General features: G+C 42.5%; 1 protein-coding gene across 12 annotated transcripts in view; it reads right to left on the reverse strand.

Moving 5' to 3' along the window:
* MAST2 (microtubule associated serine/threonine kinase 2) overlaps window positions 1-27,198 on the reverse strand; it is a 187,694-nt gene that overhangs the window by 82,633 nt on the left and 77,863 nt on the right. For 2 of the 12 annotated variants that reach the window (XM_080656394.1, XM_080656393.1), the window contains exon 1: window positions 656-953. The exons of 9 other annotated variants lie outside the window; for them this stretch is intronic. In XM_080656394.1, the coding sequence (XP_080512520.1) occupies window positions 656-705 (50 nt within the window). In that variant the 5' untranslated portion in view covers window positions 706-953. Of the gene's footprint in view, window positions 1-655; window positions 994-27,198 lie in introns of those variants that run through there. One more of the 12 variants, XM_080656395.1, reaches the window with a different exon arrangement.

Raw genomic sequence — 27,198 nt, forward strand, 5'->3', positions numbered from 1 at the left:
TCTAGGACACTTTAGTCACTGATTCCCCAATTTCCTGATCAAGTCACTCAGCACTTCCTCATTTTAAATAAGCCTGAGCAGCTCTCAAAAAAAGATATCCTGAGGGGAAAGGCTTCTTCCACTCTCTAGTTTTTAAATACTCACCTAAATACCTTCTATATTACACAACATAGAAATAAAATTTAGGTCATACCCTAAAGGTCTCGGGCTTGGTTCTACAAAGGCAGATTTGAGGTCCTGAGCTGACAGGCCAGGGGCAGAAATACAATAACCTCTCTAGCCAAAGAAGGAGATGCTTTCATTTCCATTTGTTTCTCACATTCATGGGGCTTGTACTGCAGCTTTGACTCTAACTTTAAACATGTTTTCAAGGCAGGAAAAAAAAACCCACACAATCGATCTTCATTGTTAACCCAGTTCCCCAAGTACCTAAAAACCCCTAAAATGACATCCAACTCAATTTTCAGAATTAGAAATCCCATATGCCCCTGCCAGGGACCACTGTTTTGACCTTGAATTTATGAAGCCAGCTCAGCCCTCTTCCTGACAGACATCTCCAAAGCAGAGTCTTTACCCAAGTAAATGAAGGACTGTTAGTTGGCATTAGTTCTTTTCCTAACTGCCAGTTTCCACTCAGAGACCCCAGCCTCCTTACTGAATCCGCAGGCATGGTGCTCCCAGTCTCTCTCTCCTCCGTTTCATCATATTCCTGGCTACTCAAGCTTTTGCCCTCTCACACTGGAGTCTTGGCAGGAAGTTTTCTCACACAAGGGGTATGCAGTCTATACGCCAAAGGAAACTTACAAAGGCTTCCCAAACTTAATAGAAAAATTAAAGCACTTTTCTTCAAAAACATAATATTCACGACTTCTCCCCAAAAGACCTAAAAGCCCAGAAAGCAGCAGTGAGAGTGAGGAGTTCCAGATCCCAAATGAATCAGCTGTCCGTCCTCTGATCTGCCTGACATCATTCACACTCAGCCTGTAACAAATCAGAGCTCCAGAGAGCACCCTGTTCTTCCTCAGTAACAAGCACCAAACTCCCTCCCCCACAAATCAGCTGCAAACTCCAAGCCTGAGGCCTGGCAGCAGAGAACACGCTGGCAGGAACTATACATACCAACTTGAAAACTCACCCTGTGACAGAAATACTATTAACTCAGGCGTGGGCCAGGCCAGAACAGCTGTTGCAGTGGGCAAGGGATTGGAAGATAGCATATTAAGGATCCCAAATTGTTAAGTTAATGAGCTAAGGATATGAGGGAATTTCTGCAACATTATTCACTCTCAAACCCAGGCCTATGGAATATTGACAGAGCCTTAAGGTTAGGGCTTAAAGCATAGTCTACTACTCTCTAATCACTTGAATAACCTTGTGGTGAGAAAAGCTATAGGAAAAGTTAAAGAAAATAAGCCCAGAAACTATTTAGTTTAATTTCATTAACTATTAATGAAATCATTTATATGGCAGACATTACAAAAGATATTGAGGTAAGCTGCAAAAGAACTCTAAGGATAAGCTAATTAATTTCTGTATGATTCAGTTTCCCCATCTGTAGAATGAAAATAATTAAGGTACAAGATATGTAGGTTATGGTGAAGATTAAATATACATGAAACAGAAAAGTGTCTGGCACAGAGGAAGTGCTAGAGAACTGTTAGCTATTATATGTCTTGCCCTCCAGGAGCTAGCTCTAATCTAAAGGAGGAGATAAGCCCAAACAGATAAGAAACCATGTGACAAAAACAGCCTGGCATGAAGAGAAGAGCCAAAAGATCAAGTAAACTGTAGAGATAAACACTAACAGCGAAAGAAACCAAAGAATAAGCAAAAGTCTTGGTCTCCTGCTCCAGAACACGTGCCAATTCTGACAGGCTCCTCTCATTCATCAAGATGACAAAGTACATCAAATTATTTTTCTAGGGTAACATTCAAAGGATTAATTCATACTCCAACCAGTACTTCTTCAATTGCAGGTCACAACTCTTTAGTGAGTCATAAAGTCAATTTAGGAAGTCAGGACCAACATTTTCTTTAAAGAGAGACAGAATTAAATAGAATAGAAGAGAAAATAGCAGTGTTTCACACACAGTAAGGGTAAAAATCATTTGTGAAATTTGTGTTTGTGACATTACTGAAACATGTATAAATATACAAGTGCAAACACATGTGATGGGTTAAAATGTAAAGTCCATTTGTCATCAAGGGTCATAGTCAGTCTAAAAAATTTGAAAGCCACTGCTCTAATTACCCAAGAAACTCACTCTGCCTAATAGATACAGATACTCATGGTTCCTCTCCATGTACCAGCCCAATTACTAAACTCTCACAGCCCCTATTTCAGAATCCCCTGTTCTCTACAAGTTCTAATGAAAATGAAAATGCTCTCTCAGAAATCTGGCACCTCACAACAAGTACTGAATCCCACTCTGGGAAAGTCTTGTGATGATATCAGGGTTGGTCACCAAAGTCCACACTCTCACAACTAAGAGACTAGTCAGTGGAGATTTATCCCCATCCCAAGCTAAGGCCGCACAGTTAAGGCACAGCCTTAAGTTTCTACTCAGTATTCTCTAGTTCTCTACTACCCAATCCCAGGCTACTAAATATTAAAAATGACAATAACAGCAACCAACATTTAGAAGTACTTACTAAACACTCTACACGTAATACCCACGTAGTCCTCATCACAGCCCTCTGACATAAGTGCTATTATTATTCCCATTATATCCTTTTAAATCCTGTCTTCAGCTAAGGTGGTGAATGGAAGTAATCTCTAGAATCAATTTTATAAACTGCTTAGTTACACAATACCTTTCAGTAGAAGACCCTAACAAATAGCACATGGATTTCTCTCTAGCCTGTTTCACAATAATAAATTGGAAGAGGAAGGCGAGCACGGAGCTCCTTAAATAATGCTAAAGTCAAAAAATATTTGTTTGATTTTTAGAGAATGAAAGTCATGTCTTATGACCTTCATCTGACCCAAGGAAGATATCACTCTTACTCCCCAAGGTTTAACACATCCCCACATAGAGCACTTTCTTCACATTTACTGTCATTAAAATCCATCTGTGGCTTTGTCAGCACTAGAAAAGCTTAACATTTCCCTGGTGACAGCACTCAACAGTTTACAGTATGAAAAATAAAACATCCACCTCTTCTTATTCATTCATGCAACTATTTGTTGACTGTGTTATCACCCATAAAGCCAGGTAAGAAAGGGCCTCTGCCACAAGCTTCTCACTTTAGAGGTGCTGTAAAATAACACAAATACAAAAAAATAAGTTAATTAAGGATATGGAGTGGCCTCTGTCACCTGTGATCTGGCATTCTGCACTGGCAAAGTGAAACACTAAAAACCCATTTTTGTGACTTATACTGTTCAAAACCCAGGAAAACACTTGTCCACATCTTTCTTTATATGTCCTTTTTTAAAAAGCAATCATGTCAGATTGCTATTTATGAACTGTAAAAGTGCAATGTCAAAGAAAACTCTATCTAAAATTATAAAGTATTCAAGAAACAGAGTCGTAGAAGTAAGCAAAAAGACAAATTAACTTGTCAAATCCTTCCTCTCAGGTTAACATGAATGTAATAGATTTCTTGGCTAATACAAGTATTGTTTCCATGTACAGCTAAACATCCATTTACATTATTTCTGTTCCAATTAATGGTTCTAAAGATATTAATAATTTAGCTCAGAATCTATAACAGATCACATGGCAGCTGAGAAACATTTTGCAGAATTGCAGAATTTGTATTACTAATTAAATATATTTATGTGCAAGGTTAGACATAATATATGTAAGGCCAAAGACCAACATTATGTGCTGGTAATTGAACAATTACTAAAAATTATAATTTGTTTTAAATAAAATATGTGCTTAGATGTATCTAGAAATAACAATTTTTCAATTTGAAAAAAAAAGAACTGTTTGGAAGGAAGGAAGGAAGGAAGGAAGGAAGGAAGGAAGGAAGGAAGGAAGGAAGGAAGGAAGGAAGGAAGAAAGAAAGACATCTTTAAGCTCTGATTTGTCCATCTCATGAGGCAGATTACCAATGAAGAGTTGATGACTGTCAGGGTGTCTCACAATTCTTCGGGGTTCAGCATCACCCTGCTAACCTTGCCTCACAGAGTGGTCTAGATCCCCTCTGGGGAGGAATACTTGTTGTTCTCAAACTCTTTGATCTCTCTGAGGCCTCTGCAGTAGAATCTGAGATTCAAGCTTAGACTCTGAGCAAGGTTGTGAAGCTGGTACTTTAACATGAGGTGGTATTCCAGTAACTAGGACAGCTCCACAGAGTGAAAGATTCTTACTGGTCACAAATGTCCAGGAAGATGTCCTCAAGTCTTTCTGCACTGTCTGAGCTATGTCTGAAGGTGCTGGAGAAAAACTCTTCTGAGTATCCTTAGTAGTTTGCTGGATATGGATTAGAAGGCACCTTCAGCTCCTAGAAGCTACTGTACTTCCTTGCCACATAACCTTTTCCAACATGGCTGGATACTTCGTCAAGCTGGTACAGTCTCTATGGTGAGTCTATTTAAATAGACAAAGTCTTATATACCATATCATAATCACAGGAGTGATATCCCATCATCTTTACTATGTTCTATTCGTTAGAAACAAGTCATAGGTACTGCCCACACTCAAGGGGACCAGGATTACACAAAAGTATGAACTGGAGGAGAAAACTATATGGGGACCACCTTAGAGTATGTTTATCATGCATGACTATGAAGAAGATTCACCAACAAATAATCCCAAACTGATTTCTATAAACTATTTTAGGACCATTACAGATCAAGGTTTAGTTGAATATAGTGCTATGTTTGGTTTTCTTAAAAATATCCCAGCACTGAAAATATTAAAGATATGAAAAAACTGTTATATGGCCCTAGATATTGCAGATAGCAATCCTATATAATAAAAGGCTAATATGCAAATCTACTAAACTGTTCATGGGTCAACCTAGCACACTAGCTGGGATGATGTGAGAGATTCATGGTTCATTTTTAAATCTATATATTGCTTTAAGATTTTTTTTTTACCAATTCTGATTTCTATCGCTGCAGCAGAACAAATATACTTTAAGCAGAACTTATTTTTTTTAAATGTAAAAACTAAAATGATTCAAGAAAGTTTAATTTGGCATTATCGTAAAAATAACACGATTTTTTTTTAAATATATTTTTATTGATATTTTACAGAGAGGAAGGGAGAGGGATAGAGAGCTAGAAACATCGATGAGAGAGAAACATCAACCAGCTGCCTCCTGCACACCCCCTACTGGGGATATGCCCGCAACCAAGGTACGTGCCCTTGACCGGAATCGAACCCGGGACCCTTCAGTCCGCAGGCCGACGCTCTATCCACTGAGCCAAACCGGTTTCGGCAATAACACAATTTTTTACATTTTAAAATATTTTATGTAAGCTAGTATATTCAAAATATCATTTCAATATATAATATAAAATAATTAATATAAATAATAATTTATAAGATATCTTTTTTTTAATATATATATTTTTATTGATTTCTACAGAGAGGAAGGGAGAGATATAGAGAGCCAGAAACATCGATGAGAGAGGAACATCGATCAGCTGCCTCCTGCACACCCCCTACTGGGGATGTGCCTACAACCAAGGTACATGGCCTTGACTGGAATCGAACCTGGGACCCTTCAGTCCGCAGGCCGACGCTCTTTCCACTGAGCCAACCCAGTCAGGGCTAATTTATAAGACATCTTGATTACAACATAGTGATTTTGCTGAAATTAAGCTTTAAAAAAAAAACGGACATTTTGGAGAAACCAAGATGGCGGCATAGGTAAGCACCTAAACTGCTGCCTCGCACAACCATTTCAAAACTACAACTAAAAGACAGAACGGACACCATCCAGAACCACAGGAAAGCTGGCTGAGTGGAAATTCTACAACTAGAAGGAAAGAGAAAAGCTCACAGAGAATTGGAGGTATGGCAAAGGGTCTTTGTGCACGCAGAGAAGAAGGGCGGCTGAGAGCCTGGCTGACTTTCTCTGGCGGAAGGGGGAAGGAAGCCCCCAAACGCACTGAACCCCAGTTCTGACTGCACTGAACCCCAGTCCCGGGCAAAACCCCGTGAACCCAGGCTCATACAGGGGGAGTCTGGACTGTCAGGTAGAGAGAAAGGCACCCGGAGACTCAGAGACCCGGGGGAGACCCGGGGGAGCCCCGGCGGGCAGGGGTCTGGAGGCGCGCGCACCAGTGTGCACAAAGGCTGCGGAGGTTGCCACAGGCTTTCCCTAGCAGAAGGGAGTCGCAAGCTCCTGACTGCACTGAACCCCAGTTCTGACTGCACTGAACCCCAGTTCCAGGCGAGCCCCTGGGGACCCATGCTCTTGTGGGGGGAATCTGGACTCTCGGGCAGAGACTCGGGAGCCGGGGAAGGCAGAGGTCTGGGGGCACGCGCTCGCGCAAGGGCAAGGCTGACTGGAAGCCAAGACTGTCTGCTCCGCCCTGAGACTCCACCCCATCCAAGCTGAGCACAGAGGCTATTGCAATTTGGCAAGTCTAATCCTATAAGGCTGTATCCAGCACCGAAAATCTCCCAGCACAGACACAGCTGATCCTTACAGCCAACTGGCCTGGAGGTCAATTCCTCCCAGTGATACCAACAACAATCAAGACTTAACTACAACAAGGCTGTACACACAGTCCACAAAGGGGTGCACGAAGAGTGTCCACCTCAGGTTAACTGGGGAGGCCGACCCACTGGGCCATATAGGAAACCTAGCACACAAATCTACCCTACCAACTCAGGGAAGCAGTGAAAATGCGGCGTCAAAGAAACAGATCACAAACGAAAGAAATGGAGGAAAACAAACGACTGGATATAGAATTCAAAACCACGGTTATAAGGCTTTTCAAGAATATCCTAGAAAAGGCCGATAAATATAATGAGACCCTCGAAGATATGAAAAAGGACCAACTAGAAATTAAACATACACTGACTGAAATAAAAAATATTATACAGAGACCCAGAAACAGAATAGAGGAACCCAAGAATCAAGTCAAAGAATTGAAATACAAAGAAGCAAAAAACACTCAACTGAAAAAGCAAAAAGCAAAAAAAAATCCAAAAAGTTTAAGATAGAGTAAGAAGACTCTGGGACAACTTCAAGCGTACCAACATCAGAATTATGGGGGTGCCAGAAGAAGAGAGAGAGCAAGATACTGAAAACCCATTGGAAGAAATAATGACCGAAAACTTCCCCCACCTGGTGAAAGAAATAGACTTACAAGTCCAGGAAGTGCACAGAACCCCAAACAAAAGGAATCCAAAGAGGACCACACCAAGACACATCATAATTAAAATGCCAAGAGCAAAAGACAAAGAGAGAATCTTAAAAGCAGCAAGAGAAGAACAGTTAATTACCTACAAGGGAGCACCCATACGACTGTCAGCTGATTTCTCAACAGAAACTATGCAGGCCAGACGGGAGTGGCAAGAAATTTTCAAAGTGATGAATAGCAAGAACCTACAACCAAGATTACTCTACCCAGCAAAGCTATCATTCAGAATTGAAGGGCAGATAAAGAGCTTCACAGATAAGAAAAAGCTGAAGGAGTTCATCACCACCAAACCAGTATTATATGAAATGCTGAAAGGTATTCTTAAAGAAGAGGAAGAAGAAAAAAGTAAAGAGAAAAATTATGAACAACAAATACATATCTATCAACAAGTGAACCTAAAAATCAAGTGAATTAAAAACTTGAGGAACAGAATAATCTGGTGAATATAACAGAATCAGGGGCATAGAAAGGGAGTGGACTGATAATTCTCAGGGGGAAAGGGGTATGGGGGGCGTTCAGGAAGAGACTGGACAAAAATCATACACCTATGGATGAGGACAGTGGGGGGGAGGTAAGGGCAGAAGGTGGGGTGGGAACCGGGTGGAAGGGAGCTATGGGGGGAAAAAGGAGAAACAATTGTAATAATCTGAATAAAGATTTATTTAAAAAATAAAAAATAAAGTAAAAAAAAATTGAAAATAAATTTAAAAAAGGACATTTTGAGTACCTTGGGAATTATTTGCTGTTGCTCAGAAGAACATTTACTAGATGGTTACAGTATTAATTCAATTGTCATTTTGCCAACTTTCAATAATATAAAAATTGACAACAGAAAAAAAAATGATGACTGGTTATAACATCTGTCTGGTTCCCTTATTAACGATGAGGTTTTTGTTCATCTTAAATGTTTTCAACTTATATCTGGATGACAGCCATGATTTTATCGTTTTTTTGAAAGTTTTCTGTTAAACAGTGTTGGAAGTTCTCCATCAGAATGCCCTGTAGATTCACCTCATAGAGCCACAGAGGGAAGTGCACCTCATGTGGGCTGCCCAGGCTTCCAAAAGTAAATCTGAAGTGGTGATCTGGAGTTGGCTCCCAGAAGTGAATCTGAAGTTTACTCATGCTCTAATTTTTCTAACTTTAATTGTCCTCTAGATAATTTGGTTTTGTTTTAAGTTTGCTTACAGCTGATAAATTTACTCCCATTGGTGGTAGCAATGACTGAGATGCTGTTTTTATGGTCTGAACACTCCCAAGTATGTACCCAAGGGAAATGAAAACATATGTCCATAAAAAGGCTGTACATACTAGGTGTACCTGTTAATAACGTGGATTTTTTTCAATAGATGGAGTTACACATATGTTGATACATATGCGATTTGACATGTATGCTATTTTGCTGTATTGACAAACAAGCTTCAAAACTTCGTATGTCAAATTTGTTGAAGGTGTTAACAACATAGATATTTTTACGTCTAAAAATGTCAAATTTCATGCCAAAAAAAGAACAGCTGAATACTTCAGGAAGTTTATGGTGAACATGCTCCATCTCAAGATACTTGTGAACACTGGTTTAAACACTTTAAAAGTGATGATTTCAACGTGAAAGACAAAGAACATCCAGGTCAACCGAAAAAGTTTGAAGACCAACAAGTACAAGCATTATTGGATGAAGATGCATGTCAAACTCAAAAACAACTTGCAGAAAGATTAAATGTTGCTCGGCAAACAATTTCCAATCATTTACAAGCAATGGGAAAGATTTTAAAGGAAGGAAAATGGTGCCACATCAACTGAACAAAAGACAAATGAAAAACCGAAAAGTCATCAGTAAAATGTTGCTTCAAGGGCACGAAAGTCTTTTTTGCATCAAATTGTGACTGGTGATGAAAAGTGGATTTATTTTGAGACTCCCAAATGCACAAAATCATGGGTTGATCCAGGTCAACTATCAACACTGACTGCAAGGCCAAATCGCTTTGGAAAGAAGACAGTGCTCTGCGTTTGGTGGGATCAGGAAGGTGTGGTGTATTATGAGCTTCTAAAACCAAGTGAAACCGTTAATACTGATCGCTACCTACAATAAATAATCAATTTGAACCAAGCTTTGATCGTAAAATGACCAGAATGTGCCAGAAGACACGGCAAGGTAATTTTGCTTCATGATAACGCACCATCACACACTTCAAAACCAGTTAAAGACATGTTAAAAGATCTTGCCTGGGAAGTATTAACCCACCCGCCTTATTTACCAGACCTTGTTCCTTCAGATTACCACTTGTTCTGATTGATGGCACATGCTCTTTCTGAGCAGCACTTCAAAATGTATGAAGAAGTGGAAAATTGGGTCTCTGAATGGTTTGCCTCAAAACAAGAAAAGTTCTATTGGAACGGTATCCACAAATTACCTAAAGATGGGGGAAATGTGTAGCTAGCGATGGACATTACTTTGAATAAAGCACTTTTGATGTTTCTCTTGAAATAATCATGTTTTCTTTGATTAAAAAATCTGCATTATTAACCGGTACACCTAGTAAATGGTCACAGCAGCTTTATTCATAATATCTAAAAACTGGAAACAACCCAAATATCCATCAAACAAATAGTGGTATATTCACATAAGGAAATACTAAGCATTAAATGAACAGGAGTACTGAAACATGAAGGAAGCCAAATACAAAAGAGTAGGTAGATACTGTATGATTTTCACTGTATGAAAGTTTTCCACAGGCTAAAGTAATTTATAGGGCCATAAAGCAGATCAATGGTTGCCTGTGGCCAAGAGGTGAAAGAAGAGTTGACTGCAAAACTTCACAAGGACTATTTTGGGATAAAATACTCTATATATTGATTGTAGTGATGATAGCTGAGGGCCCCAAAAAGCTTATTTCCATGGGTTATAACATCAACTAGAGGTCCGGTGCATGAAATTCGTGCACGAGGGGGGGGGCCCTCAGCCCAGCCTGCACCCTCTCCAATCTGGGACCCCTTGAGGGACGTCCACGGGATCGGGCCTAAATGGGCAGTCAGACATCCCTCTCACAATCCAGTACTGCTGGCTCCCAACTGCTCGCCTGCCTGCCTTCCTGATTGCCCCTAACTGCTTCTGCCTGCAGCCTGATCACCACCTAAACATTCCCCTGCCAGCCTTATTGATGCCTAACTGCTCCCCTGCCAGCCTGTTTGCCCCTAACTGCCCTCCCCTACAGGCCTGGACCCCCCCCCAACTGCTCTCCCCTGCAGGCCTGGGTCCCCCCCAACTGCCCTTCCCTGCAGGCTTGATAGCCCCCAACTGCCCTCCCTTGTAGGCCTGGTCCCTCCCAACTGCCCTCCCCTGCTGGCCTGATCGCCTACAACTGCCCTCCCTTGCTAGCCATCTTGTGTCCACATGGGGGCAGCCATCTTTGACCAAATGAGGGCAGCCATCTTGTGTGTTGGAGTGATGGTCAATTTGCATATTACTCTTTTATTAGATAGGATAGAGGCCTGGTGCACGGGTGGGGGCTGGCTGGTTTGCCCTGAAGGGTGTCCTGGACCAGGGTGGGGGTTCCCTTGGGGTGTGGGGCGGCCTGGGCGAGGGGCCTGTGGTGGTTTGCAGACTGGTCACGCCCCCCGGCGACCCAAGCAGAGGCCCTGGTATCTGGGATTTATTTATCTTCTATAATTGAAACTTTGTAGCCTTGAGCAGAGGCCCGGGCCAGCTAGGGTGTGCAGGAAGCTTTGCTTCTTCCATTGCCAGGGAAACCCAAGCCTCCTGCTTGCTCTGTGGCCGCAGCCATCTTGGTTGTGTTAATTTGCATACTTGCTCCCGATTGGCTGGTGGGCATGGCTTGTGGGTATAGCAGAGGTATGGTCAATTTGCATATTACTCTTTTATTAGATAGGATGACAATTGTACTACAAATAGAAACAAACATTTTTATTGGCTTAAACAACAAACATTTATTTCTCACAGTTCTGGAGGCTGGAAAGTCTAATAAGATCATTGTACCAGCACATTTTGTTCCTTGTGAGGGCCCACTTCCTGGGTTATAGGCAGTCACCTTCTTGCTATGCCCTCCTAGTAGAGAGAAGAAGGGAGAGAGGGGAAGGGGATAGGAGAGGGGAAGGGGGAGGGGGAGGGGAGGGGGTGAAAGCTCACACTCTTCTTCACATATAAGGCTATTATTTTTTCTAATATATTTTTATTGAATTCAGAGAGGAAGGGAGAGATAGAAACAATGAGAGAAAATCACTGATTGGCTGCCTCTTGCACGTCCCCTACTGGGGATCAAGGCCACAATCTGGGCATGTGCCCTCAACTGGAATTGAACTGGGACCCTTCAGTCTGCAGGCCAACTGAGCCAAACCAGCTAGGGCAAGGTTGGAGACAGCTCCTGCGTTGAGCATCTGCCCACCGAGAGGGAGGCGACCGGCAATGGCGATTGGGGGACACGCCAGGCCACCAGCCAAGGAGGATGCCAGCAGAACACCCCCCCCCCGCCATTACCCTGCCCATGGGTCACCCCACAGATGGCCCTGATTGCCAGCCAGGCCTAGGGACCCTACCCTATATATTGGGAACAGTCTCTTAGATTTAAAAATTAAAACCTGGCAAGCTACTCTGACACTGAAAAGACAGGATGATGCAGCAATGACATGCATGGACTCTGGCTTGCTCATTTTGTGGTCAGCCCTGATTCTGACACTTATAACTGTGTGACAAAGCCAATTACTTAACTTCTCTCTGCTTCAGTTTTTTACCTGTAAGATGGGGAAAATGGTACTACTGCCTCAGAAGAATAATGTTATGTACTACTTTTTATAATCAGGGCAAAAAAAAAATGTAGCTACCCATAACAGCAAGATGCCTTTCACCTGTATGAAAAGTATTGTCACTGGTGCATGCAGTGTCCCGGATTGTGAGAGGGACGCCCGACTGCCGGTTTAGGCCCGACACCCACCGAGGGGTCCTGGATTGCGAGAGGACGCAGGCCAGGCTGAGAGACACCTCCCCCCCCCCCCCCGCCACCGGTGTACAGGCCCTCTAGTTCTTCATATAAGGCTCCTCTTCTTCATATAAGGACCTAATCTGATCATGGATACCCCCTAATAAGGATTTCATCTAAATCTAATTATCTCCCAAAGACCCCACCCCAAACACTATCAGATTTCGGGCTAGTGAAACAGCATAGAGACCTGGGCCCAGGATCCCAAGGACACCAAATAAGAACAGCAGAATTGGCACCACTCCGCCAACCCCTCACTAGGACTTCAAGGATGCCAGATGGCCAGAAAAAACACCAGATAAGCCCACCACAAGAATGTCACTACCCTTCTACTCCCTACTCAAAAAAATTGAGGAATTTTATCTCCCTTCGGTTTGCTTGTCAACCCTCATGTGAAAAATTCCATTCTACTCAAAGTTTGTGCAAGTCCTCCTTTACCTTTGCCAATAAAAGCCTCTCTCCCTCCATGTCTGGCTGTGGTGGCTCACTGGATTGAGCATCATCCCATGGACCCAGAGGTCCCAGGTTCGATTCCCAGTCAGGGCACATGCCCGAGTTGCAGGCTCCATTCCCATTTAAAAATGTCTCAGCCCTAGCTAGTTTGGCTCAGTGAATAGAGCATCGGCCTGTAGACTGGAGGGTCTCGGGTTCAATTCCGGTCAAGGCACATGCCTGGGTTGCAGGCTCGATCCCCAGTAGGGGGTGTGCAGAAGGCAGCCAATCAACAATTCTCTCTCATCATTGCTGTTTCTCTCTCCCTCTCCTTTCCTCTCTGAAATCAATAAAATATATATATATATTTTTAAAAATACTCCCTCCCTCAAACTGTTGAGGGAGCAGCCCAAAATCTTGTTTCTCTTGGGACCGTCTCCCTTGCAATCGAGCATAAGCTTAATAAAAACTGTCTGGGATTTCTCTGGGTTTCCTCTTGATTTCTATCTTGGGGAACCCAAGAACCCTAACGCCAATAACAGTAGGGCTTCAATGTATGAGTTTTTGGAGGACACAAACATTCAGTCTAAAATACTACTTGTAAGAATCCCAAAACTTAGTGCCTCAAAAAACATTTATTAGCTTTATGGTGCAGTAGGTTGACTGGAATTGGCTGGGTGGTCTAAGACATTTTTTTTTAAATATTTTTTTATTGATTTCAGAGAGGAAGGGAGAGGGAGAGAAAGAGATAGAAACAGCAATAATGAGAGAGGAATCATTGATTGGCTGCCTCCTGCATGCCCCCTACTGGGGATCGAGCCCACAACTCGTGCCCTTGACGGGAATCAAACCCGGGATCCTCCAGTCTATAGGCCAACACTCTATCCACTGAGCCAAACTAGCTAGAGCTAAGACCTTTTTAAATGCTTATTTATTGATCCATTTGAAGATAGCAATGATAAATACATTGCAAGCCAATATCATCTTAGTATTATTATAAAGTTAAATCTGACCTTGACAGCCCTCTAATTAACTGTCCTCAAGTAAAATATAAATAAGTCCAGAATACAAAGAACAAACTTTGGAAAATTATTTTCCCCAGTAGTTAACAATACCATGCCACAAGTCTGAAAAGCAATAAATTGGTTAAAATATTAGCAAAGTGTGCACAATTTTGATGGGCCATGTCTTTTTGGTTTACTGCTTACTGACTTTGCCTACAATATTAAAGTATTTTTTATTTCTGTATAATATGCAAATATTTGATAGCAAATATTTTGTCTTACTAGAATAATTTTCTTTGCTTTATGCTATTTAATTATTTAAAAAAACAAACTACAGTTCCTGATTAAAAAAACACAACTATGGTTATTCAAAAGTGTGTTGCCTTTTGTTTATTTTTAAATGTCTTATTGTCACCTTGGTTAAGCAACCGGATGTCATTTTTCAAACACCAACATTCCTATTTTTAAGTGTTTCCACTGATAACTCTTCAAAAAGTTTTGCCTTCTCAAAATTAGATCCTAAATATAGAAAACAGTAAAGTAAAACTTGCAGTATATTTTTACTACCTAAAACTATCTTTGAGATATCCCAGGGCATCCCTGGAAAATCACAAGAAGTGTTCTTTCACAATGTTAGAGGGGTGCTAGAAATAATTAAGTTTATTATTGATGAGTTTCATGGGGAAATTTAGCAAATCAGAAAAGATGCTCAGCCTTTCCCGGTTTAAATTTATATAAGTAAGATGCGATTAATATAAATATTCTAGAAATTCCATAACTTATGGGAAGCTCCTAGAGATTTGTCAACGCCCTTGTTATCCATATTTCTGTTATGAATCCTGATGGTGTTTTGCCAGGTTATGGGAAATAATAGTTTAGTATTTTCAGTCTTAACTTCACTTATTATTTAAAATGCTTTCTTGGTAGCAACCTCACTTGTAAAATTTGAATCTTGCATCTTCTATGTTAATAGAGTTTTATAAAAATACAGATGTCTAGGACTTACTCTAGAATCACTGAATCTTTTTTATTTGATATCCTTAGTAGTCTTGGTATGTTCTTGGTCTGTACACTATGCCAGAAGATTATTATATGTTATATATAAAGGGTTTTTTCTCTGTAAAAATTATGTCCATCTATGTTTTATAAATCAGATATAATATTCACTGTCTTCTTTGAAAAGAACTACTTAGAGAAATTTGCTAAATTTTTTAAAAATTGCTTTTATTATTCTTGTTTTGCATGCCACAGAAACAACTTAATTCCCTTGATAGTTGCATTATTCTTGTTATGAACTCTCATCAAACCTTTCACATTAAAAAATTATCAGTAATAAACTGACCCCAGCTATTTAAAGTCTCTATCTTTTAAAGAGATTTTGTTTTATATTGATTCTAGTCTGAAGGCTCTGCAATCAACTAGAAGCCAGAGTCTAGGTTTTAAACAAAGGACTGTCTCAGTCCCATGGAAGAGGACTGTAGCAAGTATTTCTAACTATTGACACTTTAAAGAATAGACTAGGTACAGGCTTCTGATGCCACAACTTCCAGACCATTTCAGTAGACTGAGTCAAAGTTTCCAGAACTCTTTTTAGTCAAGAAGTGGACTACTAACCTAAGATCCAGTGAAATGACATTTACACAGGACTGAATGAACTAATGAGGGATGACTGTAGTTATTAGTTCGGAATATTGTCTTAATGTCTATTTTCTGAACATCTAAAGAAGTCTGATCTCTTCCATCTCAAGCAATCTAAACCCTTAACAAATTAATAGCCTTTGCTTCTATAAAATAAAACATTCCTGATTCTTATCTGATTCTCACTGACTCCCCAGTGAAGTTTAAGGAAGTCTTACTAAATTTCCTTACTGAATCCCCTTAAAATATAATTGTAAAAAATGGCTATGCAACCAAGAGTTTGCCTGAAATGTCATATCTGAGAATAATGCTTACTAACTGAGGTATAATAAGCCACTGTTAAGGAACTATAGTTGACTTTATGGTGCCAATACTTATAAACCCTCCCAGGAAAACTGGCCTGGTACCTAGCTTTACAAGGTCTAGACTTACAGGTGATAAGGAAGGTCACTTCCTGGCAGGCCCAAAACCCTTAGGACATTTTGGGGACCTCAAGAAGACAAGAATTCACCCAAATTTATAGGTACTGCAAATAAAATATGACTGTTTCCTAATTTTGTCTTTCTAACCTCAAAATACAACAGAGGTTTTTAAAAGTTTAATGAGATCCTTTATAAAATTTCCAGCACACTTAAGAAGGCTTATATGGTAAATTAATGTTATTTCTACCACTATGTAAATAACCAGGCCAGCCTGGCTGGTGGCTCAGGGGTTGAGGGTCAAACTATGAACTAGGAGGTCAGGGTTCCATTCCTCATCAGGGCACATGTCTGGATTGCAGACCCAATCCCCAGTAGGGGGCGTGCAGAAGGCAGCCCATCAATCAATGATTCTCATCACTGATGTTTCTCTCTCTCTCCCTCTCCCTCTCTGAAATCAATAAAAATATATTTTAAAAAAATAATATTTGAGATTGTTTTAGATCAAAAGGGTGGAGGAGACTGTAAGAAAACTTGGTATAAGCAAAGAAAAAAAAGATAATCTTCTGATGGAAAACCATGTATTATTATTTAGAGAATAGATTATTTTATTCTAGTCTTTTATTGCCTTTGAGTTATTTTGCAAATCTGTAAGTTATAGATAGCTGATAGCAATGCAAAAATAGTTCTTGTCTATAGATAAGCAAATAAATTCTGTATAGTGGAGGTTCAATTGACTTCCCTTCTACCATAAAAAAATCAGGTTTTGCAACCACTTATGAATTTATTTCAACATTTCTTTACTACATATAATTTTTTTTATTTTTTTTATTTTTTACAGAGAGGAAGGGAGAGGGATAGAGAGTCAGAAACATCAATGAGAGAGAAACCTCCATCAGCTGCACCCTGCACACTCCCCACTGGGGGTGTGCCCGCAACCAAGGTACATGCCCCTAACCGGAATTGAACCCGGGATCCTTCAGTCCGCAGTCCGACGCTCTATCCACTGAGCCAAACTGGTCAGGGCTACTACATATAAATTTGTGCTTCTTTCACATATATGAACTAGCTACAACATCTGCCTTGTACCCTTATTGAGTCAAATAAAATATTTAACATGTTTCTTTCTTAAAATAAATACCTTTACACATATTTTTTATGTGAACTATATTTCTTAAATACAACATATTTTATTTTACATTTTGTTAGTTTTATTTAAAAACTCTTAAACACTTATAATTCCCTTTGTATTCTTGTTCTAAGCCACACAAATGTTAGAAAGAGGCCTAAGTGATTGCCTACTAGCTTTTAAACTCTATACTAGGCCCTAGGGACAGAATATTGTACCGCACAACCTGGTACTGACCTCGTGGAGTTTATCATCTGCTATGGACTAAATCGTGTCCTCTCCAAATTCGTATGTTGCAGCCCTAACCCCCAATGTGACTGTATTTGGAGACAGGGTATTTAGGAGGTAATTAAGGTTAAATGAGGAAATAAGAGTGGGGTCCTAATCTGATAGGACTGGTGGCCTTATAAAAAGAAGGTATTTTCATTTCCCTCTCCCTCTCCCTCTCTCTCTCACACACACCCCCCCTGAAAAAAGAACAAGTGAGCAAACAATGACAAGGTTACCATTTGCAAGCCAGGAAGAAAATCCTCTCTTAGGAACTGATCATCCTGGCATCTTATCTTGAACACCTGGCCTCCAGAACTATGAGAAAATAAATTTCTGTTGTTTAAACAACCCTGCCTCTGGCATTTTGTATGGCAGCCCAAGCAGATTGATGTACCATCCAATGGGAGAAGACAGACAAATAATTCTTTATTTACAATTCTGTAAGAGTTATGAAGGAAAACTACAGGGTTTAATGAAGGCACATTCTGGGAAACTCAGCTTAGGCTAGGGACAGCAAGGTATGGGTGAGGTCAGAAAATCCTTTCATAAGGAAGTAAGACGTAAGCTGAGACTTGATGGATAAGTAGGAGCTAGACAGGTATAAAAGGAGGAAAAACACCTCAGGTACAGGGAACATACTGTGCAAATATATAGACAAAGACAAGAATCAGACAGTTTTATGGGCCATGTCATGACTTTCAAGTGTAATGTAACAAGTAATAAACTATTCACTAAATAAGTTGAAATGAAAGCTAATCATCAAATATGCACTTTAAAAAACCTTTTCTGACTATTGTATGATGGATGGGTGAACTGGGGGTAAGCAATGCCAGACAAAGACCAGTTAAAAGTTATAATAGTAGCAGAGGCAAGAGATCACTATGGCTTGGACTCTCTGACCATACCAGTGGTAGCAGAAAGTAGAGGAAATTGAGAGAAATTTGAGAGGTGGAACAGAAGAGTTGTGGGTGTGAAGAGGAAAGTAACAGGAATAACTGTTTTCTATCTTGAGAATAAGCTAGAGAATAAAAGAGGAGTAGGTTTTTGTGAAAGACAATGGCTTCAGTTTTATACTACAAATGCTCAAGGTGAGATGTCTCTGAGATATACAAGCAAATTATAATGAATTGGGAGTTGTGAGGTCCAGACATATAAATGTGAGGGTGACTGGCATAATAGTAGCTATTCTCAACGCAATAGTGACAAAACAGGCTCTGAAAGATTTTCAATCTTCAGATCCTGTGACCAGATACTTGAGGCTCACTGATAAACCACATACTTTTTATTTTTAACAACAAAATGGTTCCTGTTACAAAATTAGTGATGACAATTGCTCTACCCCTGCCAACGTCTGCCAATTCCTGCCTTCCCAATGGAGAACCTATGTGAGATCATTTTCTATATAAGCCCAATTTTTAAAAGACTATTAAATGTAACACAATGCTATCATTCTGGTCTTCACAGTTCTTAAAGATACCAAAATTTCCTGATTTTCAAAGTCCACAGAGAAATTAAAGCACTGTATCAGACAGGCACCACTTATACCACACAAAGGGTTTACTATGTGTAGCAGGTGGTATCTCTTTTTAGCACACTCCCCAGAAGCATTTATCCAAGCAAACACCATCAAATTACATCAGAGTGGGAAAGTACATGACACTGTTTCATATGTCAGTTTCATAGGAACAAAGTTTGACACATCACATCCTTAAGCCCCAGAAACTCCTCCCTGCCCACTGCCTATCATTGCAGACTCCTGGCATTTACTTTCATCTAATATCTGATGTCCAAATCCACTGACCAAATTAGTAAGTCTACAATGCAAAAGGATAACTATCCCCAAGGACTCTAAAAATAAAGGCCACCAATAGCAATATGCAGGTCCATTCTTAACCCCCACTGACGCTCACAGCCTCAAAGAAATAAAGCAAAGACGTTTAAAGAAATATGAGGACAATCATCTTAAGTTGGTTAGAAAACTTTAACTTTCTGGGTAACTAGAAACATAAACACTATTTACACTAAGCTCCCAAGTGTGTTGGGCCTAGGTATTGATGCTGAAATTCACAAACAAACATCCTATTTGAAAGGAATTTCCAAGAGGAGGCCCTTCCACAGAGCTGGGCAAGCAAAGCCAGTCCAAGCTGTTTCAATAGAGAAAAAGCAAAATACAATATTCCTATACCTTGGGTAAACAAATACAAATAGATTTACTACTTCATTTTCTTTCCATTCTTTTCCAGAGTCCAGGCCAGTAGTTCTACACTTTCAACAAGATTATCAACTCTTCTAGGTCTGATATTCTAATATTTTTAAAGAATTTTTTAATATTCTAAGATTTTTAATGCATTAAAAAATATCCAGATGGGTTTAAACATGATATAGCTTTCTAAAAATGAAGATGATTTAATTTCAGGAAGATACATCTAAAATAAATGGTATGAAACAAGCCAAAGAAACTTTCATAACCAACTTGCCCCAACAAAGCCCTTATTATTGCAGCCTGGATGTTCTCATTCCCCATGTTGAAATTTAGTTGGTCTCTTCCCTAATGTGATCACAGCCAACCATAAATATTTGTAGCTTTTCTAAGGTACACTATTGTTCATTTAACTTGGTTTAGGGTCTTATTGATTTGTTTTTCTTTAAAATTTACAACTTCAAAAAGGTAATTATGGCCTGCTAATAATAAAAACAAGTAACAACTACATTTTTTGAAAGTTTACTAATAACAGGCATTGGGCTAAATTCTAAAACAATAACAAACAGCTATGTGCTTAATTGCAGGCACTATGCCATACACTTTATGTGCGTAATCTTTTACAGATAAACTGATTCAACTGAGGCTACTGTACACAAACTGTCAGTGTTCCTAAGGTAACTCTACATGTAACTACATGTCCTCAATTTTTGCCTATTCAAGAACATTGCGCAAAAAAAAAAAAAAAAAAAAAAAAAAAATCCAGCAATTGTTCCCTCCTCTCCTGCATCAGCTATTCCTTTTCTACTGAATAATTTCTCTGAAATACAAACATGATGTAATATCTATTTATATTTTTAAAAGGAGGATTCAACTCTATAACCTTTTCCAGCTATTACCTGATTTCTATGATCCTCTTTTCATCAAAACTCTTTGAAAGAATAGTATATACATACTCCTTAACTCCTCCTCCAAAATATCAGAAAAGGAACAAGAACAATTAAATGAAACTCTATATACCATCCTCTTAGATTTAACAACTGTTAACATTGTGCCACGTTTGCTTCTCTCTTATCTCTCTCTCTCTCTACACACACATACACACACACACACACTCTTTTGGTTTGTGTACAAAAAGGGGCCACATGCTAATCTAACTAGCTCAGGGAAGGCTTGCGTGGCGGCCTTGCAAAGTGGTGGCCTTGCAAATTCAGAGACCTAAAGTAACCACAAAGGATGGTCTGAAATTAAACTTTAAACTAAAAAGCAGTTTATGGTGGGTAGTCATGTCTTAGGCCAGTATCTTCCCTGACAAAGGTCAATTTTTACCTTAACAGGGCCTATTGAAGTAATTTTCCTTTTTTTGGACCCCGCAAAACACAGGCACCACTCTGGGGAGACCACAAATCCCCTCATTGTCATTGAGTTAATTGCTGACTGTTAACTACCTTGCACCCACCTAAATAAAAGAAGTAGGTGTCTATCATTTTACTTTTCATCCAATCCCAGAGGTTTCCCAAGTTGCTTTCTCCCACCTCCCTAATCTGTCACCAATGGAGTTCATGTAACCCATTTATGTTTTCTCTTTTAATTGTAATGTATAAAACAGGGTGCAAAACTGCCATTCTCCGGAGTCTTATCTCAATCCATTGAGATTCTGCTTCCCGGCATTTGTCAAAAGTTTGGCTTAAATAAACTCTCAAAAACTCTTCACATGGAAATCATTGGAGAAAAAGAATATTTTGTGGTGGGGAGTCTCAACTCACCTTCAGAAGGTCTACCATTGAAAGCTGTGTATCTAAGACATTTGTATAGATGCCTGATGCACAGGTCTCCAGTTTTTTCTCCAATTAGCATTTTAAAAACAACTCAGAATATAACCCTGCTAAGTACTTTATTGCCCACATAAAGCTGAACAATTGATGAACATTGGTATGGACAATGTTGTTAAAATGTAAATATGAAATACTCAGTGACTAAAGAATGTTATGAACTGTTCTTGATGTGAGGAGACAAAGAGAATGAAATTCAACATATAATGGTTTCATTTTCTTGTATTTTATTCTTTGTTTATGTAAACTTCCTTGGAATATAAACTCAAGCACAGAGGCCTCCATTTGTAAACAAATCTGTTATTTTTGGATATTTTTGTAACGGTTGCTGTGATATTCAAGCTGGTTTCTTAGGGAAGTTTCTAATAACACATTTGGTAAAACTGTCTTCTGGATAATACTTTAGAGTTTTTTAAAGCTATACACAATTCTGGACTCGTTTGTGTGCTCAGAGATAGCAGAAAAGGAAATAGCAAGGCATTAGATATCCATGTGTATAAAAAAGCCAAATATAATTGCTTTGCGCCATTTCCTAATGTATTGTAATTGTTAACAAGGAGTTTGGTTACATGTATAGAAGTATTTTAATACATGATGATGAAAATAGAACTGTCAGAATACCTCTGAAAGATGTACATATATATAACCATTAGAATGGATGATCGCTGTGGGACTGGGGGCAAGGTAGTTTGTACACAGCTGTCACAGACATGAAAGGCTGCTCTGTAGGTGTAGATGTTCATGTGAATGGTCTTTATTTTGAAATGTATATATTGCTCTATGCTTATTACCAAGTGCTATTGCTGTTTATATATAGTAGAACTGTTGCGCCATGTTACAAAGCCATCTTACGGAGATGGCTTACCTCCAGCTCACACGTTTACCTTTAGTTTGTAAATTTTCTTTTCATTATTAAACGGCCTCGTGATAAAAAAAAAACAAAACTCTTCACAGGTTTGAATGTTTCTTACGTTAACAAAGTGGTCGGCAAACTCATTAGTCAACAGAGCGGCAAACCGCGGCTCACGAGCCGCAGTTTGCCGACCACTGCGTTAACAAATTAATTAGCTGAACCACTTGAAAGTCAGTTATAAGCATCATAACATCTCCTGCAAATACTTCCACTATTAACAACCTTGGCTTGAGAACAATGATGATCCACCACACAACTGTCACACTAAGGAAGTTTAACACTGACACAGTATCCTATATAATAAAGAGCTAATGTGCTAATTAGAACAAACAGCCGAACGACCATCCAGATGACCTTCTGGACGAAGCCAGGGCTGCCAGGGCCGGCCAAGGCTGTGAGGGCTGGCCGATGTTGCAAGGGGCTCCGAGGCCCAGCTGAGGCAGCCGGCTGTGAGGGCCGGCGGGGGCTGTGAGGGCTGAGCCCCTTGCGCGAATTTCGTGCATCGGGCCTCTAGTCTATCTATCTATACCAGCCGTGGGCAAACTACGGCCCGCGGGCCGGATCCGGCTGTTCTATCCGGTTCTCTTGCTCTCCCCTCCGCTCCTTTACTTTCAATTTATATTAGTTCACACAAACACTCCATCCATGCTTTTGTTCCGGCCCTCCGGTCCAGTTTAAGAACCCATTGTGGCCCTCGAGTCAAAAAGTTTGCCCACCCCTGATCTATACTAATAAAAGCCTAGGTGGCCCTCGCACCCTCACGCAATGCACCCATGTCGCCACAAGATAGGGAGGGTAGTTGGGGGCGACCAGGCCGGCAGGGGAGAGCAGTTGGGGGCGATCAGGCTGGCAGGGGAGGGAAGTTGGGGACCATCAGCCCAGCAGGGGAGGGCAGTTGGGGGCGAGATCAGGTCAGCAGAGGAGGGCAGTTAGGGGCAAGATCAGGCCGGCAGGGGAGGGCAGTTGGGGGCAATCGGGCCAGCAGGGGAGGGCAGTTGGGGGCAATCGGGCCAGCAGGGGAGGGCAGTTGGGGACAATTGACCCAGCAGGGGAGCAGTTAGGTGTCAATCAGGATGGCAGGGGAGGAGCTAGGGGGCGATCAGGCTGGCAAGCAGAGCAGTTAGGGGCAATCAGGCAGGCAGGCAGGCAGGCAGGCAGGCAGGAGGAGTGGTTAGGAGCCAGCAGTCCCGGATTGTGAGAGTGGTTAAACCGGCAGTTGGACATCCCCCAAGGGGTCCCAGATTGGAGAGGGTGCAGGGTGGGCTGAGGGACATCCCCCAACCCTGTGTATGAATTTCATGTACCGGGCCTCTAGTCTACACTAATAAAAGAGAATCATGCAAATTGACCATCCCTCCACTACACCCACCAGACAATCAGGAGTATGCAAATTAAACCAACAAAGATGGCGGCATCCATGGAACTGGAGCGAGCAGAAGACTTGGGTTGCCCCTAGTGACGGACGAAGCCAAGCTTCCCGCCTGCCCTGGCCGCCACTGAAGGAGTGGCTGGGGCCCTGGGTCGCTGGGGGTGACCCAGGCTTCCAGCCCACCCTGGCCTCCACTCAAGGAGGGATTGGGGAAAAAAAAGGAGGGGCTGGGAGCCTGGGTTGCAGGGGGGCATGGCCAGCCTGAAAAACGGCACTCAGCCCCTTACCCAGGCTGGCCACACAACCTTGGGGATAGGGTCCCCACTGGGGGGCTTGACCAGCCTGCAAACAGCCATCAGCCCCTCACCCAGGCTGGCCAGGCACCCCAGTGGGGACCCCCACCCTGAAGGGGATGTGGGCAGCCTGAAAATGGCCCTCAGCCCCTCACCCAGGCTGGCCAGGCACCCCAGCGGGACCCCCCCAACCTGAAGGGGGTGTGGCCAGCCTGAAAACAGCCCTCAGCTCCTCACCCAGGTTGGCCACGCCTCCCCCCAGCAGGGACCCTCACCCCATGGGGGCGTGGCCGGCCTGCAAACCACCACAGGCCCCTCGCCCAGGCTGCTCCACGCCCCAAGGGAACCGTCACCCTGATCTGGGACACCCTTCAGGGCAAACCAGCCGGCCCCCACCCATGCACCAGGCCTCTATCTATACTAATAAAAGGTTAATATGCTAATTTGACTGGGAGACCTTCCAGGAGACCTTCTGGACGTTCTTCTGGACAAAGCCATGGTGGTGGGGCCAAGGTAGAGGCAGTTAGAGGCCAAGAGGGGAGGGCAGTTGTGGGTGACCAGGCCGGTGGGGGGGGCCATTGGGGGTAATCAGGCCACGGGGGGGGGGAGCCATTGCGGGTGATCAGGCCGGCGGGGGGAGGGGCAGTTGGGGGTGAGCAGACCAGCAGGGGGGCCAGTTGGGGGTGAGCAGGCCAGTGGGGAGGGCAGGTTGGGGTGAGCAGGCCAGCAGGGGGGGCAGTTGGGGGTGAGCAGGCTGGCGGGGGGGCAGTTGGGGATGAGCACGCTGGCACGGGGGGCAGGTGGGGGTGATCAGGCTGGCAGGGGGCATCTGGGGGCGAGCAGGCTGGCGGCGGGGGGCAGTTGGGGGCAAGCAGGCCGGCAGGCAGAGTGGTTAGGGCCAATCAGACAGGCAGGCAGGTGAGCGGTTAGGAGCCAGCAGTCCCGGATTGCGAGAGGGATATCCAACTGCCAATTTAGGCCCGATCCCTGTAAACCGGCAGTAGGACATCCTTCGAGGGGTCACAGATTGGAGAGGGTACAGGCCGGGCTGAGGGACACCCCCCCCCCCGGTGCACGAATTTCATGCACCAGGCCACTAGTATATATATAAAAGCTTAAGTGTCCATTACGAGCAGTTGACCAAACAACCAGATGCTATGATGCACACTGACAACCAGGGGGCAGATGCTCAATGTAGGAGCTGCCCCCAGTGGTCAGTGCACTCCTACAGCCAACCTCCCATGGCTGGCCGACCTCCCACGGTCCATCCCCCCCGCTGGCCAGCCCTGATCAGCCCCGATCGGGATTGGGCAAGACAGCCCCAATCACGTGCCAGGCCGAGGGACCCCACACCTGCACAAATTCGTGCACCCGGCCTCTAGTTACCTAATAAAAATTTACAATCAAATTTTCTCAATTGTCCAAATAATGTCCTTCAACGATATTTTTAAAATCCAGGATCCAAACAAGAATCAAGTAATACATTTACTTACGGATCTCTTTTGTCTCCAATAATCTAGAACCCATCCTTAATTTTTTTTTTAATCTTTCATAACTTCAACATTTTTTTTAAAGAGTTCAGGCCAGTAGTTCCACAGATTGCCTCCTCAATTTGGACTTTTCTGATTAGTTCTTCATATATTATACTGAGGTTAAACATTTTTAATGCAAATATTATGTATGTAATATTGTCTCCCATTCTCTGAGTCCATTCAAATCAAGCTTTGGCCCTCCTCTCAACAATGTGGTTTACCAAAGTCACCAATAGGGACTTCCTTATTACTAAATCCTAAGGTCAATTCTTAGTTGTTCACGTTAGATAATCTGTCAGCAATATTTGACACACCTTCTTCTTGTGGGTTTGGAAACACCACTCTGTTCTGGTTTTCCTCTAACTTCACTGGCTGCTCCTTGTCAGTCTTTATTGAAGAATATTCTAAACAGTAAATATTGAAGTGACCCCAATAGAGTCCTTAGATCTCTTTTCTTTTCTTTTTAATTTTTTTCATTTTATTTTTTTCCATCTCTTTCTTTTAATCTATACTCACTCACTCACTCACTAGATCAATGCTTCTTAAACTAGTTGTGGTGAAGGATCAACCCACCAGCTTCCATGGCCAAGACAGGAATCCACAGGAAATAAACACTTGTGAATTGGATTCCTCTAGGTAATACTAAGAACAGTCCCCAGGAGGGATTGTTAAGCAGGAGATTATAATCATAATCACAACTATCCTATATAATAAAAACCCAGTGACCAAACGGCGGAATGACCAGAACGACCGGTCAACCAGTCACATACTGACCACCAGCGGGCAGATGCTCAACGCAGGAGCTGCCCCCTGGTGGTCAGTGTGCTACCACAGTGGGAGCGCCGCTCAACTGACCAGGATGAGCGGCTACTCCTGCTGTGAACCCCGGGCCAACGGGCAGGAACCCAGGCTGCAATCATCGCCTCCTCACCCCAGGCTCCTCCTCGCTCCCTGCCACCTCCTCCGGATACTTGCAGACCGCTCAGAGCCGCTGCCAGACTCACAGACCTGATACCAGAGGCTAGGAGGTGGGTTCGTGCCACCACAAGACTGAGGCCTACTCCATCGCCTCTCAGTGCTATTGTCCTTGGGCCCAGCCCCGACCGGGTCCCCTGAAGAGGCGAGTGATCCGGCTACACAGAAGATGCCAGACCAGGGAGCAGCTGCTCAGAGGGCGGGTCCACAGCCACTCAGCAGACCAGGATGAGCGGCGTTCCCACAGCGGGCCAATCCCCGCAGGCCACACCCCCCACCAGTGTGTAAATCCCATGCACTGGGCCTCTAGTCCTATATAATAAAAGCCTAATATGCAAATTTTCCCCTTGACCAGAGTTCAACCAGGAGTCCGACCAGGGGGCAGGGACAGCAGCAGCAGGCAGCCAGGGGAAGGGAGGCACTCTGGCCAGCAGCCGGCAGCCACTAGGGACCCTACCCATGCACAAGTTTCATGCACTGGGCCTCTAGTCTCTCTCTCTCTCTCTCTCTCTCTCTCTCTCTCTCTCTCTCTCTCTATATATATATATATATATATATATGTGTGTGTGTGTGTGTGTGTGTGTATACATACACACACACACACACACACACACACACACACACACACACACACACGCCCAGAGATTGGAACAGCGGAACAACCAGAATGACCGGTGGCTATGACGCGCACTGTGGCAGCCAACCAGTCTGATCCAGACCCCAATCGCTCCCCCTCCGCCGCCCTGGCCCCCCAACTGCCTGTGGCCACTTCCCCTGGCCGCCTGGCTCCCAATCAGGGGTGGGGCTGGCAGGCCAACTGCCCGCGGCCCCTCCCTCCGACTGGCCCCACCTCCGATCGGCCCCA

This window comes from Plecotus auritus (assembly GCF_963455305.1).
Source record: "Plecotus auritus genome assembly, chromosome: 2".
NCBI classification, from domain to species: domain Eukaryota; kingdom Metazoa; phylum Chordata; class Mammalia; order Chiroptera; family Vespertilionidae; genus Plecotus; species Plecotus auritus.